The following is a 20,602-nucleotide window of genomic DNA, read 5'->3' on the forward strand; positions in this document are numbered from 1 at the left end:
GTATATATTTTAGTATATTAACATATTTCCTGTTTATCTTCCTTCTGTTCCTGATGTGCTTTTCTGCATAAACTGGTGAGACATTTTGCTTTAGATCTACAGATATACATGTCGATTTTGACCTCTTAGTGGGCATTTAAACATTATTTAAGATTTCCGAGACTGACTCTGTTGCTCTTGTTTATTCTTAAAGCTTGTAATTAATTATTTTGAAACTTCATATGACCCTTCATATGATTGGATACATTTGGTTTGTGTTGTGTTTGAAACACTTATATTGATTTGGGCCTGATTTGTTTATAACTTGCATGGCTCTAAATAAAAGAATAGATTCCCTGTGCGCAGTCTTCCAGCCCTCGTGGACGAGTGATGGATATTCTGGGGCGGTGGACAGTCACACAGCTTAAAGATCTGTGTTATTTGGCAAAAAGTGTCTGTGTTATGGGTCTATCCTTGTAGCCTGTGAATGTAATCACAGTGCATACTGTTGAAAACAACCGCAAAGGCCATTTTATTGTGAGCTCTTTTTCATTAGTGTGCACTCAGTGAATTACGCTGCACCAAGTGCATTTGTGAAAGAAAGTAGCCCTACCCTTACAGAAATGATACAGCAGTGCTTTTTGCAAGGAAACATCCAAATGTATAGTATGGTTTAACAATTTCACATCCTAATGTGCTTTCTTTTTTTTAATTCTAGGGTACTTTGACGCTGTCCTACAGAAAGTGAGACCGAATCACAAAATTGATATTTAGTGATGCTACTACACATTTGAAGGCAAATATCTCCTCCGTCGCCCAGGCGAAGATGCTGAAGACGGAGGCTTCAGCAGAAAGGACCACCCTGAGGAGTGCCTCTCCGCACAGGAATGCCTACAGGGCAGAGTTTCAGGCCCTCAAGAAGGCCTTCGACCAGCCGAGGCAAGATGGCGAAACCAAGAACAAAGATCCAGAGCGAATCCGGCAGCCACGTGGTCGGCAGTATGGCGCACACGTCAGCCGAATCAAGGACATGTTTATGCAGATGGGCACGGAGAACACGGGTTCTGGGAGGCTTCGAGCAAGAGACGAGACATCTCCACAGAAACTTACCAAACCGACCAATTTCATTAACCGGGCAGATGGCTCAGTAATCAAACTACAGCATAGTGAGAGAACTGGCAACTCAAAGTTCTCAGAGACAAGGAAGCTCTTTGAGCAGAGCTCCAGAGATACATCTCAGTCCCCTGTGTACACATACGGCAGAGATAAGAGGGGTTCTCATGAGCATTTGGATGATTGGCGAGGGTCACGTTCCAACAGGGGCAGCACAGACTCCTTGGACAGTCTTTGCTCACGAGCAGAGGCGTCTTCACCAACAGTCAGCCAGCTCAGTGCTGTGTTTGAGAATTTAGACCATCAAGGCTCGGGTTCCACTTTCCGTAGGGGTCGCGCTCTTTATTCACCAGATAGCTCACTAAGACACGGAGACGCCAGTGAGGATGACGCTAGCCTTCGTCAGTCTCCATCACAAGGTATGTGCGTGACACGTGTTGGGAACAAGCACGCTCTTCCAGTTTCATCCTCCTCAGAAGATCTTCTCAGTCCCAGCCCTTTGTCTGAGCAGGCAAAGGCTATTGAGGAGAATAAGGTCCAGGAGAGGATTGTGGCAGAACATGGGAATGTAGGAAGCAGTGAGGCTGTAGATGGTTCTAGAGAGCAGATTCAGAGTGAAGATGCTGCTGGAGATTGCACAAACTCTGCTCAAGTTAATGACACGTCAGTGTATAACAAACCACAAAAGGATACACCTGACTCAGTTGACAGCAAGGTTCAAAAGGATATAGATGAGCCTAAAGATGACTCTATCTGGATAGCATCTTATCCTACGGAAGAGCCCAATGAGGAATACTGTGGCAATGAGAGGGTTATTTACAATGCTGACGGAGATGCTTGCTACCAGGGCTGGGGAGAGAGCTGCACCGACGTGGAGGATGATTTGTATGGGGATGATGATGTTAACTATGATCCTGGATCAGAGATTACTGAGATCCCTGGCCTTCCTGAGGAGGAAAAAGAAGATATACCTCCAAAACGGAAAATTCGATTCAGCACTGCGGTGATAACGGTATGTTCATCCATGGCCGTCTTTGGTTTTACTAAATTCATGTGCTTTTTGAAACTCATGCATTGTGTGTAGGAGATATGACAATAGAATTGTAATATTGTGATATATTCACTTAATAACTATTATTAATAAACTATTGTCTATTGTCAGGCTATTGTCAGGCTTCAGATATTTTCTGACTCAGTTATTACTCACTGTTTCTAGTAACTGATTGTACGTTTAAATTAGTATTTTGTAACATTTATAAAATTGTCCTCTTCCCATTTTCTCTTGCTAGTAATCTTTTTTAAACTTGTAATTTGTAAAAAATTATATACTGTAAAATTTTGAAGAAGAAAATTTGGCCTAGTCCTAACTTTAACCTTTGTAACATTGCAGTTGGAGTCATGCAAATGTCTTGTGTGAGGTCATGCTGATTTTCTTTGTGCTTTGTTTGCATTTGTCGAAACTTTGAATGTTTTTATACATTATTCATTTATTCTGTGAAACTCTGTGAATGTTTTTATTCATTATTCATTTATTCATTATTCATTTCTGAATATCCTAAGCACTGATCAACACTGTTCAAGTCTCAGATCTGATTGATTGATATGTTTATATCAAAGCATTGTTCAATTCTTAAATCTGATTGGTCAAAAGGTGTTGATTTACTTTTCTACAATAGCAGCTCTTACAGTAGTGCTGGCTGTAATTCACATTAGTGCTCACAGCAAAGGCTTATATTAATACACATTAGTGTTTCTATAGTAACAACTTCATAACACATAACTTAAGCCTAGGTAATGGATAAAAACCTATGGGTGTTAACAAGGACAGTGTATAACTATTGATTACAGTAACTCTGCTTCACATCACACTACTCCATTGTGTTTTATTCTGTAGCCATTGCCCACTGTTAAAATGTATTCCAGGTCTTAATTATGTATAAACTATGAATGTATTAGGAAGTTCAATTTTGGTCTTGGCTGAGCTCTGAGTCCTCTTCTTGCGTGATCAATGCAGTGTAATTTAGTTAATGAGCATGCGGTGTCTTACGCTGGCATTTGGACGGCCATTCATGTCTGTTGGGAGATGTGTACAAAACCAGCTGCTGCCCTCACAGCTCATTTTGGCTCAGCCTCTTGCTCTGTTCTTCTCTGGTCTCTTGGGTTCATTTGACTGTTATTTGAAATTATTCAAAGCCTCATATTCAAAAATCTCCCAGGAATAGACTGTAATTTGTGAGTTGTGTTGTTCTAATGGGAAACAGAGGTTTGTTTGCTTCTGATTGCTAGGGGTGGAAATGTTCCGGTACCAACAACACAAGAGCATTGATATATATATATATATATATATATATATATATATATATATATATATATATATATATATATATATATATATAAAATGTTGGTTTTTTTTTTTAATTAAATAGTGTCTGTCTTCAATAGTCTGAAAGATAATTCTAGGAAACCTTAGTAATCAATTTATGCAGTCAATTAAAATCTTATGGACCATTTGCACTTCCCCCATCAGATCAATGAACTTTGATTTAGTCATTTAAAGCGAACAGGCCATAAAGCTGCAGTTTATGGTTATTCTGTTTGCACTATTGATTAGCTATGATATCTCAAGCCTCTCAGACGACATCTAAAATTAGCAAGACGCTGTATAGGCAATTGAATAAAAAAAAAAAACAACCAAAGATTAACATTTCTATGGTCATTATTAGTTACATCAGTGTCCTCAAAGCTTTTATAGGATACTGCATCATCATATGTACAAGGATGACGATACCGGTTGTATTTTCTGTATATTTTCTCTCCGTATCCCTTCTCCTTCTCTGTGTTTTCTGTCTTGGTTTGTATCATATTCCCAAAGATCTAGTCATATAGCAATGACATGATGTACTACCGTTCATGCAGATTTTTCGAATTCCTGCATATATCTGTCTTTAAATCAGCTTTCTATAATATTAGCTTTCTATAATATTACACCAAACTGCACTTATTATTATTATTATTATTATTATTATTATTATTATTATCGGAATGTGAACTACTGAACTCATATTTTAGTTTCCTACCCACCGCTATAAATAAACAAAATGCTAGGAAATAATGTCTTATAGACAGAAAATGTGTGAATTATATTTTACATTATAAACTCCAGCTGGTTTGGTAGTTTGACAGACCTGCTTTCTCCAACCACTGCTCACTATATTTATAGCCCTGGGGCTGTTGAAATTCAGTTGTCCTCTTATAATCAGGGAGTAAATAGAGAGCCTCAGTCCTCTAAAAATTGGCATTGTGTTGAGTGGGTTAACATTTAACCAGGCTGAATTGTTCCATGGCCTTTGGCTTCTGTTCACTAGACAAAGTGTGGTCATTAATCATATGGGATATCAAACTCTGTCAGGTCGCATGCTTGTTTTGAGCGCTTAAAACAAACAACAATCTGTCTTTAGTCGGAACCCTTTAAGTGGTTTGGTAAAATGCCACTTCTCCTATCAGACCCATTCAGCATTTGACAGGTTATTTCCCTTAACAACATTGCAAAAAATTGCACAATTCACCTTGTACTATTTCTAAATGCTTTGGAAAATGGATAAATCATTGTAAGAGTTGAAGCTTTTAATTAATCTGACATTTTTTGGGGGAAAAAGGTAGTTAAATTGTAGTTGTAGAAAGTTGTAGATGAATTTTCATTTCATTGAAGAGGAAAAGAGTCAAATCCAGACAGACTTCACTGCATCTCCCGACCTGTTCCTGTAATACTATTGGTGATCATAACTCATCCCTCATGCTTATTTTTTAATGTGTTTTTGGCAGTTTTTGGCAGTGATGCCAAGTCTCAGAGCTGGCTGTCCTGAGGCACTCCTATTCATATGAGTTATTGTCCACATCACAGAACTACTGTTCAGCTCTCTTCACTGGATCCTCTGAGGCTTAGTCATGTAGCTTTGTCATTTATTTTCTGAATAATAATGACATTGCTGGTTTGCTGTATATTATGGTTGATTTACAATATTTACTATCATTTTTTACTTAAGGGATTGATGGTAGTGCTCCACAAACTATGTATATTACTAAACTGACACTAGCGAATCATGAATTGGGACTGTACTTCAGCAACTACGATAACTGCTACGACAACCTGAATTGAGATTTTGTCAATTCTATGTGATTAGGTTTAAGGTCGTAAAGAAACCATTTCAAAGACTTGATTTGAATAATTACTCTGAATAAGTGGTACAAAGTGTGTAGTTTTTCAGTTTCTCCCGCTCCAACTCCCAATACCGCTAATATCCATTTACTGTTTGATACACTAAAATTGAAGACAGCTCTTAACCATGTTGAAATCTATCCTGGTCATACATGACTTGTTATATTTCTTGGATTATATGTTTGTAAAGGCAATATGAAGAAAAATAAAGCTAGGAAGAAAGTAGTCGAGATTGCTGGTACTGTACCCCTGGTGAGTGTACTGTATGTGGCTAGTGAAGTTAGCTAATTTGCTAATCCATGCCTATAAGCAACAGAATGAGTTACTATACCCCCATAAGAAGCAAAGTGTCTCAACTGACTTGTTACTTGCTAGTGTGGAAAAACATTAGCCTGTCAAAAGAACTGCTTTTGTTGGTTAAGTTTGATTTCAGACAGAATATCATTCTTTGACATTTAGACAGCCTTATTACAGCTTACTTTGTAGCTCAGTGCACTTTCGTGTTGTCAAATAATGGTAATAATGTGACATGTCAAAACCTGTCATTTCACATTGAATCTGTGCTAGAAATCAGTTGTCATGTTGTGTCTTCTGGCAAGTAAAAACTGCCACTTGTCTTAGATGTTATGTCTACTAGACATTAGTGATGCAAGTAGATGCAGTAGTGTATGATGTACCTGATGACTATGGGAATAGTTTTTATAGGTTTTTGCCATTTCTCATAAAATGCTTACGTACGTGTTGTATAGTCCTTAAAACATCAAACATTTGTTACTCTAAGATAAGTGTTCCTGAAAATCTTTAAGGTCTTCAGAATGCGTAAAAACCTTGAAAGCAAAAACTGTACTTGATTCTTAGAGGATATGATATGGTATGTATGGCGCCATGATTCGGCACTGCTTAAGTCTTCACTTTATTTATTTATTTACCTTTATTTTACCAGGAAGTCTCATTGAGATCAAAAATCTCTTTTACGAGAGAGACCCGGCCAAGGTAGCAGCCATACATAAACACAACATAGTAAAAACATACATACATACAATCATACAAATACAAGGACTTCTCAAGAAAAACAACTACATGTCTCCTTTACCACATTTTTTATGATGGTCTTAAATGTATTTATTGATATACATGTTTCTAATTTAAGATCTTTTTGCAAGTTATTCCATGCCCATGGTGCATAGTATAAAAATGCAGTTTTCCCCAAATCTGTCCAAACCCTGGGTACATTAAAAAGCAACCACTTGGAAGAGCGTAGCTGATAATTAGCAGAATTGAGACAGAGGAGGGTACAGAGGTAAGCTGGAAGTTTACCTAGCATGGCTTTATATATAAAAATATACCAATGCTGTTTTCTGCGAGTGGTCAGTGATGTCCAACCCACCAGATCATAAAAAATACAATGGTGAGTAAGGGACTTTGCATTTGTAATAAAGTGTAGAGATGGATGATACAGGCTCCGTAATATGGAGGAGGCTGCGTGCATATATAATATGTCACCATAATCAATCACAAACAGAAAAGTAGCTTCCACAAGTTTTTTTGGATTTAAATGTAAAACTAGATTTATTTCTAAAATAAAAACCAATCCATTACCACTTTATAATGGTGTGTTACTTAGCAGCTTTTCATGAAGAGACTGAGCTACAAAGTCAATTGTTATGACATCGTACAGTACATCATGTACGTCAGCACAGAAACTGTCATAACACAGTCTTCTGTTAAGAGAAATGTGCCACTTTGTTCAGATGTTATGTCATCTAGACATCTGATATAATGAAAGATCTCTTAATGATGCCTGATTGCTAATGCTTTTTAAATAAACATTTATGTAGGTTTAGGTTCATAGTCATAAAGTGCTTATATAGGTAAAGATCTGCCGTGTCAATGATACGGATTGTGCTGGTCAATAAAAAACACGTTTCATCTGAAAGCTTCCTGCCAGGTTTCAGGCTGATTGATCATGATGTTTTGAACTTTCCTTCTATATTGGGATGGTTATTTTTATTTATTTATTTATTCTTTTGTTGTTGTTTTTTTTGTGGTTGTTTTAGCACAACCCTCCTGGAGTCTTTATGGATTCATGGTTAGTCACAGTGTATGAACAGAACACCATTTATTTATTTATTTATAAATATGGATTAAATTGAAAATTTGTAAGAAGGTAGTTTTTTTTCCTTTTTTCTACATCATGATTTGATGGAAAATCAGTCTTTCTAAAGGCCTTTCTGTTTTGAGTGTTTGACAGATGAAATGTAGGGTAATACAAGAGTATCTCTGAAAGAGACGTGGATATTTTTCATACTTTGTACATAGATTTCTAAAGCTTATGCTGTATTTTGCCTTCTACAAAATGATCAAGTAGAAATAACTCTAGAAAATATAAATTAAGTCCAAACTGACATGTTGATATCCAAAATCGACATCAGGTTTTGGCTAAGTTTAAAACCCAGAAAAATAGCAGTGATGCTTCCAGGATTTCTAGCCAAGTGCACTACAGCAAGCCCTTATAATTAAGGTCAAATATTCTATTAATATGAGGTGTATGAAGCATGATTACTACAAACATTATCCAGCAACATCTCTAGGTATGTATATGGCCATAGGTTTTATCCAGGGGAAAGGAAAATAATTATGAGATTTGATGTTTTTTGTGTTTGTTCTGTAGACCTATACAAGGACACTTTAAGAGACTTTTGTACAAAGATTTTGTAATAAAAGGTTTCTTTACCCTCATACTGTGATACTGTGATAACCTGGTATAAAAAAACACGATGATCATAGAATAAAAATTTCAAACCGTGACACAGCTATTGCAGAGGAATGGATAGAGATGAGCAAGAGGACAAGGAAAGGGCAGTTCAGCGTTTTGCTCTCTCTAACCAGGTGTTAACACCATGTCCTGCTCATAAGCAGACACATTACTGAACTCATGGCTCGTCACAGTAGCTGAACCTCAGAAAATAAGTCTTTTCTATTCAAATCCTGAATGCAAATAAGCGTTATTTCTAGAAAACTCTCCCATTTTAGGTTAGCTTCACTTTTTGGAGACGAACAAACAACACTAGCTGATTTAAATCATTGCAGCTGAAATTTAGGAAGATAAATGAAATAATAAATACTTGATGATCGGGTTATGATGCCTGATATTTGTTTAATTGTGTGTCATGCATAACCAGGAATCCCAGTCTAACCAGATAGCTTTAGCAGTTACATGTGTGACTAAATTGTGTTGTGTCTTGTCTCTTGTGTGCGTGTCTGCTCTTGAGTGTCCTTGTGCATTCAGGGTCCCCTAAACAGCGCTTAAAGGGTGTGACAAAATGTTGCATCAGAAAATGCTGGCTCTGGTTGAAACATCTTGAATCCTCATTCGAATTAAGTGGATCTAAAACGACTCAGTAATTACACACTCTGCTCTCTGCTCCGTCATTATTTTACAGAAATGTGTATGTAGTCTGCTTTGCTTTTCACTTTTGCATGGTCGAAATACACAGCTTATCAAATATAAATCAGCTAATCCAAATTTAAAGTTTGCCTCAATTATACCATATCATCTCATGTCTTTATGGTATTGGTTTTGTTCTCTGAGAGAGTTCCTGTAGTATAAATCTTTTATAAGTTAACAGTTTATGCAGAGCACTTGAGACACCGGCCTTAACTCAATGGAAAAAGGATACACTGTGGTCTGATTCAGTGAGGCTGATCTACAGCCTTGGCTTCTGCTAACTCCCATTTTGGACCTGAAATGAAATTATCTATGCCTCTAAGAAATGCACCTGAAACGTTCAATCTTTTAATTGAATTTACGAAGAAATGGATCTTGGACTCGCTTTATTGTATGCCTTTCATGGGGCATGCTAACAACCTGCTATGAATACTCCATTTTTAGAAGGCTCGTGAGATGTACTAGGTCTTTGTGAGTCACGGTTTTGTGCATTTGCAACAGATTTTGTCACTCAGGCTCAGAGGAAGAGGCGCATGTACGCAGACAGGTCTCAGAATATTTTTCATAGATGTACAAGGGCACGTCCCCAGCTTTGGATTACGAGCTGATCTCTTGTCCTGTAATTTGATGAAAATGTTAATCACAGCATGACATTATAGTGATAACAATAACTCAGCTCTATGCTTAGAGAAAATGTTTGTTTTCAGCTGATGAATTATTGAAGACATCCTGCAAAAATTATGTGATTTGCTTGAAACACATTTGATTTCTCTAACAACTGCCTTCAGATTTCTGTGTTGAGTTTCAAGTAAATGTGTTTTCTATTACAAGTGAGTAGAGAGAACATTGGCCAGTGCATATGTATACATATATGGCACATAATGATTAGGTTGAAATACTGTAGTACTCTTGATAATAATGTACAGCATTTGAAAGGCCTTGAATTGAGCTCAAGGTTTTTTCCCCTAAGAAAAGTCCATTCTTGTAAGAAGGGGTTTTTAATATTTCAAAGGAAGGAAGAACTTGAAGAGCGTTTACATTGTAATTGACGTTTCCTATTACATTAATTTCCACATTGTTATCCTGTGGCAAAGGTTTGCCTTTCTTACTGTGCATTATACCTGACTCCATGTGGAGCTGAATTGTTACCAATTAGTGAAACAAAAAAAAACCCTCTGTTGTGGGAAGGAAACACGTCGTTGCTGGCTGTGTCAGGAGCGAGTGCTACCACTTCTACTTTGAGTTCAGGCTTTTTGAGTGAAACAGGCAATGTTTTCACTCTGCTCCAAGTACGGAAAAACGCACGAGACACATTTCATTGATATTCGACCCTATGGACATATAAGCAGACTGTACACACAGGCTGTTGTGCTGAGCTCAGTTTACAAAGTGCGACACAAACATTGTTTACAGTCAGCATTCAAAATTGCTTCTGTGTCCCTAATTAAATCAAACATATGCTTTATATTCTTTAGAGAAATACTAGAGAGCCAATTTTAAATGGCTTTATAAGCAACATGACTGGAGGGAGAATTTTTGCAGTTCATCTTGACAGAAGGAAGAACTTTTTTTATACTGTACTTACACTAATCTAATATACTTTCATTGTGCTTATGTTATCGGTAAATTCCACCTTCATAATGCCGGTCCGCAGTATATCAGAGACTGCAGGCTTTTTCGTTGTGCTATATGAGATGCCTTGGAGTAAGACGTGAAAGAAGCAGTGGTTTGTCATTTTCAGAGTATCTTGTATAAGCCTGTGCCCTGGGAGTCTCTCTCGCTGTGTTAGTGAATTTTTTGTTGGATGGAAAGATGCTCAGTGGTACTGCCTCAAGCCCAAAATTAAAGAGTGGCAGAAAGTGTATTCCTGGGGAAATAAATTGCAGTCAGTTTGCTTCAAGGGAAAAAAGGTAAATAAATTTGAGTTTCCCACTTAACTGAAGGACTGGCTCTGTATGCAGAATATGGGTCTGGCTGATATTAATGTATTCATATATTAATATTCATGTCTGCTATCTGAAGCTGCTTTTTGTAGAGGGTTTTCAGAGCTTCGATGGTACTCAAGGCCTGCACCACTCAGGATTTAATAAGTGCGTTTTCTTTGTAATCAATCAAAGCTGAATTTCTATCTGATGTATATGGAAATGGAAATGTTATTGATTCCTCCCTTAATCTGACAGTAACGTCTGTAGAGGCAAAATACAATTGTGTAAATGATCATACAAGTAAGAAGTGGAAAACTGGAAACAATACACTGGAAATCAACTCTCCAACTTCATGACACAAACCAAGAGAGGGTCAGGAACAAAAGCACAACTCAAACCATTAACCACACACAATAGCATGCCTATATAGAATATATGGTTTGGGATACAACCGAATCATTTGTACTTTGGAAGGGGTAGTTTTTCTGCTGCCATTATCATAATTTCTCCAGTAATTCAGAAGTGTTATAATAATAAAACCCTAATTGTGCTTAACAATGTGCTACAGTTATCAAGTACTGGGTGACTAAGCAAACCATTTTTTGTTTAACATGAAGTTGTTGCTAATATGGCCTGGTTAGCTTGCTACCATTTCCTGTTTGTGTTTTATTGTGATCGGAAAGTGAAGTGTGTCAGTCATTTACTTGATTGTCAGAGCTGCTGTCTAATTTTGGTTAGTTTACAAACACGGCCTTGCTGAAAGGGAAAGGCTGCTTTCTGTTATCATGTCTGCAGCTTTATAAAATTTGGGTGTGGGTCTTTGACCCTTTTTATTTTGAGCATGTTTACAGACTGTTTACTAATGTGAATCATATCTTATTAAGGTGAATCGGAGCAGCAGAACACCATTATGTGGTAATAATGTAGTAATGGAGGAGTATGACAGTTATTGGCAATGTATTATCAATATTAATAGTATTAATATTAATAGTCTTCAACGATACCTTTTTTGTTTGTGTGTGAGACTTGTGGTCTTAAAAAAAAAACATGAACACAATTTTGGGCAGTGTCTCATGAGTCCAGTAATTGACTATAGATCAGTGGACCTTCTAAGATGATGTTATATACGTCTGGCATGAGTCAGCATTGTATGGCCAGGAGGAAGTGCTTAAGAATATGACGAGTGGTTTGTGCAGATGCAGTGCAAATGTCTTGCTAAAGCTAGAAACTTGGGTGTCTGCCATGGCAGATTGGATGAGATTGAGGCGACACTGAAGAGCTCGGTTTAATGTGATCAATGATGGTTGGCCAACCTGAGGTGTCCTTCAGTGTTGGGCATCATTACAAATGCATTTGCTGCCATCCTCCCCTCCTCAGCTCTTTCCTCACTTCTACAGAACTTCTTCCATTATTCTTGCCTCGCTGTCTCTCATTTCCCTCTCCCACCTCCCAGTTCATCTTTGGCCTGAGCCCCAGCAATGTGGTCAAAGGCGCTCCGGCTCAGTGCTGCATGAGATAAATACTAATGTAGGAGAGCAGAACAGCGCTGAGTGCTGGGACAGGCAAGAGGAGGAGTGAAAGGAGAGAGGCATAATGAACAGAGTGGGAGTGAAGAGATGGATGGTGGTGCTGTTACTGTATGACTTTCCCATGTGGATCAGGGAGGATATTTTTTGGAACAGACAAAGAGGAATGGCCAAAGGCAAGCGACAATATGAGGAGCTCACATAACAGATTCACACAGCATAAAATCAAATATGCAAATAAGCCGTGCTGTACCCTCCAGAGCAGCATGGAATTAATAATGATGGCTCTCTTATTCACATTTGTCAAGTCACATCCGTATTGATCAGAAAGCAGCCGTTGGGAAATGATGGCAACTGAAGAGCGAGGAGCAGAAAGACGTACACTATAACAAAGAAGAGGAATGGTTTTCCAGTTTGTTCCTTTAGAGCATCTGTTGGAGCTTCTCTGTAGAAGAGTTTTCTACAATTTCTTATTTTTTATACGGCACCTAGAACCTCTCAGCAAATTAAGTTATGTCTATGTTCAGATTCAGGATACTCGTTCGCTAAACTTGGATTTTTTTTATTATTTATATTCATATTTATCTGTGTGCAGCTTATGACTTCAAGATTACCAGATTTTTTTCGAGTCAAGTTTTCAGAGAAGCATATAAATCACTGCCTTTAAATCCAAGCACTTTATGCCCAACTGTTTTTGCTGTGAAATGCAGTATAATATGAAGTAAAAGGAATATAAAAGTGATTAGAAGATCTAATAGAGCACACAAATATATTTAGATCATATATATATATATTTAGAAATATATTTAGATCACTTTAATTGTACCAATTTAAAAATGCGGAGTTATCAATGTACAATGTCTCCAGTTGACAAACCATCTCCTTCGAGCTCTTTGTGACCTCTACAGAAAAGATTAATTAAATTTATGGTCATATTTACATATTTAATAATGCCCTTGAATTGCACTCCAGATTTTAGTGTAGTGTTTTAGCGTAGCAACATCAGTTTCAGGGTGAAAAACTCCAGACAGTTCTGCTTCTGCAATATCTGAAAGTGTTTTAAAAGAGCTTACTAAGAAGGATCAAAGAATCTTTACTGTGCTTTAGGGATGCAATTGGATTCTGAATAGATTATTTCTAGGAGGTGCACGATTTACTCTTATTTACTCTAGTTTCAGATTGAGGTTTAAAAAAGTCACACAAGCCAAATGTTTTTACTTTGTGAATGGTGAGATACGAAGCTTGTGGACAAATAAAGCCCACAAAGGAATAGTGCTGATTGATGCATGTACGTCATTCCTTAGTAGAGTCATGACAGTTTAAATTAGGCTAGTAGTTGCTATATGCTAGTTGTTTATGTTGTGGGGAAATCCCATTGTTTTCCAATGTTTCCTTGGGCATAAAGGTATGGTCCTTTAAAATATAGATGGTAAACTTACTGTCCAGCCCTAGTGTGCTAAATAGAAATTTGATAAACACAAATGTGAATTTAGCCACTTTGAAATTAATTTGAGCTATGTCCATAATAGTCACTGAACATTCAGGCATCCCACACCCAAGCTCACACCTCATATTGGTGCCCATTATGCCTCTGGCAGACTGATGAGCCTCTTTACAGCTGCTAAATCTGGAAGCCAGACAACGGACAACGAGGCAGGATGCCATTTTTAGTTGGACGTGGGCATTGTGGGTTTAGCCAGGCCCAGCAACAAACAGAGAAATTTACTTAATAGTGTGTGGAATATTCTGGTACTCCTCCACTGACAGGAGAGCCTGTCGACTCAGCGAATGCAAGAATCGCATTTGACCACCACATTGGAGCAGCGTTTCCTCTTGGGATCATTGCTTCCTGATTTCTCATCTCTGTATCTCACACACCTACACACACACTCTTTCTCACTGTCTGTCTAGTTCTTTTTCACACCTGTGCCTTCATTCTCTTTCTCACTTCGACGGTATTTAAAATGCTTCTTGGAATGCTATAGGATCCCTGATTCATTCTCCATCTGTTATCATTTTAAAAACATTTTTGACACAAAGGTGAAACCAAATTTTTTGCTCAGGATTAGGCACATGTATAGCTGTTCACCTTCATCCATGTTTCTGTCTTCCAACAAATATGGGTGTAGCCTGTCTTCCCAACGTGGTGAGAGACTGAAGCAAGTGAACGGGTTTATACACGATGTAACGGCTCATCTATTGTTCTGCAATGTGGCTGCTCAATAATGCATGCTGCTTGATCAGGCTGCATTATTGATGATGGGAAGTTCACGGTGACGCCTCTTTTCGATATCGTCCATCTGCAAAGCCGCTCCTTCAAACCTTGCTCCAATTTCTTCCATTTTTGAGTGCTTTCACATCATCCATTTTTAGAACCCATCCTGCGTAGGCTGATTTACTTCTCAAAGGAACATATCTCACATGTCCCAGGCTAATTTGTTTTCTTCACAGACGAGGAAGCAGGGACACTATTATGATACGCAATAGTTTAAATGAAGCTGGTGATTGTGGTGATAGTGACAGCTTGACATGGTTGGCAGTTGCCTTGAAGTGAAAGTGCAATGCTAATGTGCTGATAGATGATAACCAAGAGCACACCCTCCATCAGCAGGTGTTGTGTAATGTGTCACTTTGTGTTAGGGCTGACAACCTAGGGACCTCACGATGCAATCAGAAATTGATTTGTTATACCGCTTGATGATGGACCTCATGTTTTGATTTCTTTATTTACATATTGTTCCAATGTGACCATTAGCTGTTTTAAAATATAGCATCAATATTCCTGATTAGGAGGGTTAATCACATCAGGGTGATGTTACTTGGTATTTGTAAAATGTGTTTTTTGTTATTTTTTGTGAACAAGAAGCAAAGTCCACTCTGTGAGTCAATATGCAGCGTCTTGACTCCCATTGGTAGTCTCGGCACCATGATGCTCCATATTTACATAAAGTTCACATTTTCACAACTGTCACATTGCTGGACACACCCACATCTAGTCACTATTTAGTCACTCGTGGTACCCAGAAGTCACCAGCTCTCACTGAAAATGAATGATTTCTGGTTGGTTTGTCACTGTGAATGCTATATGTGTAAATGTAGCATTAAGCAATTAAAAAAATAGATTTTTACATCATCCATATCAGAGGAACAGGTGAGAATCAAAATCAGGAAACTAGGAACTAGGTCAAAGGACAATGAAACACCAAGGTATAAGTAGACAATCTAGTAAATAAGCTAACATAGAACAGGTAATCGCATTCAAGAAAGTATTCAACAACAGGACGAGAAGCAGACAGGGCCAAGACATAAACGAATACCTTAGCAATGTCACTATGGGAACTGGTCCAGGAAGGAGCTTTGCATCATACTTCCTGTACGTTATGTCAATTTCAAATTTTTTTTAAATGTGAATCTCAAGGAAAGCAAGAAATAGACAAGTTTTTATTGTGAAATTATTAAATGTTTATTGAAGAGATGAAGAAATATTAGAAGTGACTTTATTTTGCTAAAGCAAGTTTGTTAGATGAAACTAATTAGACACTTTAATTAGTCACTTTACCACATATGTATGTATTTGCGCTGTCTGAGTCATTAGTAAAGCACTTATAGTTAAATTAGGATCTAAGAGTGAGCAGTCTTTAAGTTCCACAAATATCTTGTTTACTGCCATTCTGAGTCAGTCTTGAATAATGTTAAATATCATGATATTCAGCATTTTGACCATATTCCCTGCCCGAGGCTAGTGTTTAATACTAAGATTAAATTTTTTTATACTGTTGTCACTTTCAATAAAATGTTTATATATATATATATATATATAAAAAAAACAAATTATGGCACAGAACAAGAATAGATTTTTCCCATCTATATGTTAATTTTATGCATTATGCATTATGCATCCCTGGTTACCCAATCTATTTACACACACAGTGCTGTGTAAAAGTCTCGTGCAACATTTTTTCCCACATAAATTATGTTTTAAGAGTTTTTGGAATTCTTTTGCACAAAGAGTGTGTTGTATGCCCAAGAATTAATATGTCAACTATAAAGAACTACCATCAGAGAAAAGAACACAGAGTTCTGTAACACATCACTGAGCACTGATCTGAACATAACTGTGTCTGTCTAGGAGCAAAAGTCTGCAGAAAAAAATGTGGCAGAATCTTTAAAATGGTAGATTTGTTATAAAACCGATCAACTGTGCACTTAATAGAATTGATGCTTTTTTAAAGGGAAAGAGTAGCATTGATTTCATGACAGCTTGGTGGTTATCACGTTTGCCTCGGAGATGGAGATTCGATTTCTGCCTCCGTCACGTGTGGGTGGAGTTTGTATGTTCACTAAATTGTTTGTAGTATGTAAACCGGTGTGTAAGTGTGTGTGCAATTGTGCCCTATAATAATCCTGTCCAGGGTGTACCATGCCTTGAGCCCCAAGTCTTCTAGGATAGACTCCAGCTTCGCTGTGACGCTGTAGGAAAAGTGAATGGAGAGAGTGTAGAATAAATCTCAGCTTCAAAACCTTTTAACATGTGTGTATACAGTGGGATAAAAGAGTAGTGCTTGACTACGGAAGCTTGTTTCCGCCTCGTTTTTAAAAAATAATAAAAGATAATTGCAACTTTATATCTCAGAATTGTGACTTTATATCTCAGAACTGACTTTATATCTCAGAATTGTGACTTTATATCTCAGAATTGTGAATTTATATCTCAGAACTGACTTTATATCTCAGAATTGTGACTTTATATCTCAGAATTGTGAATTTATATCTCAGAACTGACTTCATATCTCAGAATTGTGACTTTATATCTCAGAATTGTGACTTTATTTCTCAGAACTAACTTTATATCTCAGAATTGTGACATTATTTCTTAGAATTGTGACTTTATATCTCGGAATTGTGACATTATTTCTCAGAATTGTGACATTATATCTCAGAATTGTGACTTTATATCTCAGAATTGTGACTTTATTTCTCAGAATTGTGAATTTATTTTTCATTATTTTATGTCTGAGAATTGCAACGTTATATCTCAGAATTGTGACTTTTTTTCTTGCAATTCTTCTCCGGCTTCCATACTTGACAAAAGCTTCCATACTTGACCCATAGTGAAACATACAAAACACAAATTTATTCACAGGACTACATAAAGTGCCAAGAGGGTGTCAACTGTAAGACTAGAGCAATGTACAACTGCAGTTTTAGTATAATGACAGATTCAGTATGTTAAAAGAAAAACACAGAACATTAGTCAACTAAAGTCATATTTTAATGGAAAAAGCTCATATCTAATTAGGATGAGCTCATTAATAGCCAGTAGCCACAGTTAAAACATTTGCAACAGTTACAACAAGTTCCAGTATGTTACATTATGACAAACCTTTATGGATAATTGGATGACCTCTTTACTGAAATATACATAAACAGCAGGGATCCTAGGATGAAATACCAATAGGCTATTTTTATGTCAGCCAGTTTAGACAGCTCTTTCCTCAGCTAGTACTAAATGTCCTAGATCAAATTCAGATTATTGGCAAGGTCATAAAAAAACTTATTATTAATGTGATGTTAAATTTGTTATAATTAAGAGCATAATAAAATGCAGATTCATTTTGTGGTGGTTTGTATCCACATTGTTATTTTTATGGCTATGGTTTGTTTCTTCAGAGGCCAAACAGCAGAACAAGCCTGTAAGTAAAAAACAAGAGATGGATCATTTAAATTATAGGCAATTTTCCATGGTTAATAGAACAACATGGCAATTTGACCTTGCTTGAAGGAAAAAACATAGAGAAAGATGATTGCTAACTACTTCCCTGTGTCATGAGCATGGATATAGTATTTTCTGTTTATGTCAAAGCATGTTTCTGATTGGCTGCTGATGGTGAAAATGTCACTCTGTGTGACAAGGTTGTGATCTACAGTCACTTTAGACACTACTAGTTATGACATAGCTTAATATATGGTTTAGGGCCCTGTTTACACCCCGACTTAGGATCAGTCAGTGCAGCTGGTTGCAGGTGAGCAAGAAGCTGATGGTCGTCTGCTTTGGCATGAGGGTGAGGTCAGTGTGAGGTGTCATGGGTGTGTGATGCTTCTCTGCATGTCAGGGCCTTTACACACCACTGCTCAGCACCATCACTTTACCCTGACAAGATGGGAACTGACTGTTTGTGTTTCAGATGCTGATTTGAATTATAGAGCCAATTCAATGAACAAATCAACATTGACAACATTTTCTGCTTGCCCCATTTCGGTCTAGTGTTTATAATTCCTTTGTAACATCAAACATTTTAATGTTGAAAGTTTCAGGTAGACCGTTGATCACTGGAACTGAAGTCACAGTATGATTGTTTTATGAGCTACTCCTTAGATCTTAAAACAGCAGTACCTGCCGCCCCTCAGTGATTTACTGCACCACGCATGCCAGAATGTTGAAGGCAGGATTACTGAGAGTCATGGCTGTGCGTTTAACTGACCTCACTGGTGAGATAATGTGTGCTTGTTTTTTCCTGTCCAGGTCTTTAATACCTATTCAAACGAGGATTACGATCGCAGGAACGAGGAGGTGGATCCAGTGGCATCTTCGGCAGAGTATGAACTGGAGAAGAGAGTCGAGAAACTGGAACTTTTCCCAGTGGAGCTGGAAAAGGGTGATTGATTTTTTTTTTAATATCATACAGATTACAACCATTTACTGATTGAGTTGGTGTGTAGGGCTATGTTTTTAAATTATACATACTATAATATTTTTTATATTATATTTATATATGCATATATAAAAATGTTACTGGGTTAAATGTAAATAAAGGACATAATTAGTCTGTTGGTATGGAAATGTCAGTGTGGGTGTTAGACTTACTTTTTGTCCTAGAAATCTCAAATGAACTATTTACATGATTTATGCACATGTTGCATTTGAACATATTTGCCAACTTTTTCATTTTACTTATTTATTTATTCATTTGTTTCTTAATTAATTGTATATTTTCTAAAAAATGCAGCAATAATGATTCTCAGAGATATGAAACATTTGTGATTTTGAATGATTTATTACATGATCTATTTCTTCTAAAAAAAAAAAATTCTTGCTGCCTTCCTGTGTGTGTGTGTGTGTGTGTGTGTGTGTCAGCAATGCAACCTCCTGATATGATGCCTTGCTCTATTGATCGATTAAAAACTTTTGCTTCTTCTCGAATATCATAATCAGCCACCATTGCTACAACACAATGTCTCTGAATGCTCATCGTGGGTGTTTTATTTATTTATCAGTTTTTCTTTTCAGATGACGATGGTTTGGGGATCAGCATTATTGGCATGGGAGTAGGTGCAGACGCAGGCTTGGAGAAGCTGGGCATCTTTGTCAAGACTGTCATTGAAGGTGGAGCTGCAGAAAGAGATGGAAGGTATGGATTTGAAAGAGACCAAGAAGAAACAGAGGGTAAAAAGAGCAGAGGGAGAGATGGGGGATAAGTATGGCTTTATAACCTCTGATCTGTACCACTGCAACCTTTCCTGTACATTTTTGTCAGCTTGCTGAGATTAGCATATGGACAGGGGAAGCCTTCTTGTAGCAGGTTACCTGCTTAGGCTGGGTAACTTTAACTACCAGCAACAGGATTAAAGCAGAGCTAAGGAGCTTGCTACATAAGATTATTTGTGGTATTGGGATTAAGTCTAACCACATGAGAACATGTGCATGGTATTAGTGTTGAGGGAAATGGGAGAGATCACTGTGTCATTTTTTTCCCAGAGAAAAAAGTTACCTTTCAGTCTCGTGTTGCCTACCGTAGCTTGCTGAAATATGAGTGAAGAGTCTTTCTGGAGGAGATTAGTGTGCGACTGGAAAGAAGGTATATAATTGCAGGTGGTCTAAATGTAATTTCCTCCACCCTTTATTTAGTCTTGTTTAATAGAACAATTTTGAGCAAGATCTGCTGAGGTCTTTTCTGATTTATCTGTAATTTGTACTCTTTCACATAGGACTGGTGATTACTGGTACGGCATTAACGGAAGGCTGAAGGTTGAGTTGTGTATGCCATACTCTCAAGAAACACATTAAGATTCTGTCTTGCAAGCATTCTGCCACCTGCCTGTCTATATAAAAGAGTGGATTTGCCAGCAGCTTTGTATTCCGAAGGGGGCAGTGGATCGAGAGACTAGTTTATTAAACAGCAAAGAAGAACAAAACACAGCAGTTAAACAGAAAGCAGCCGGGGGACAAATGCAGTAGTTGAGAGTTTATATAAAATGTTTGTGGCGGTGGAAAGGCTTAACACACATCCATTTACAGCTATTTAACAAAATTTATTGAGATCTTCATCCTGTCCTGCAACCCTCACATTGTAATTATAATTCTAGTCAAGTCCTCAGATTATTTTATGTGGTTATG

The 20,602-nt window shown here is 37.4% G+C and overlaps 1 protein-coding gene across 1 annotated transcript in view; it reads left to right on the top strand.

Annotated features, from left to right (window-relative positions):
- Positions 1-20,602, top strand: part of ppp1r9a (protein phosphatase 1, regulatory subunit 9A) — a 43,051-nt gene continuing 22,449 nt past the window's right edge. Inside the window, 4 exon segments of the mRNA XM_060896851.1 lie at positions 1-75; positions 698-2,104; positions 18,731-18,863; positions 19,496-19,616. Of these exon segments, the coding sequence (XP_060752834.1) occupies positions 806-2,104; positions 18,731-18,863; positions 19,496-19,616 (1,553 nt within the window). The 5' untranslated portion in view covers positions 1-75; positions 698-805.

The sequence above is a fragment of the Tachysurus vachellii genome, chromosome 21 (genome assembly GCF_030014155.1).
Source record: "Tachysurus vachellii isolate PV-2020 chromosome 21, HZAU_Pvac_v1, whole genome shotgun sequence".
NCBI lineage: Eukaryota > Metazoa > Chordata > Actinopteri > Siluriformes > Bagridae > Tachysurus > Tachysurus vachellii.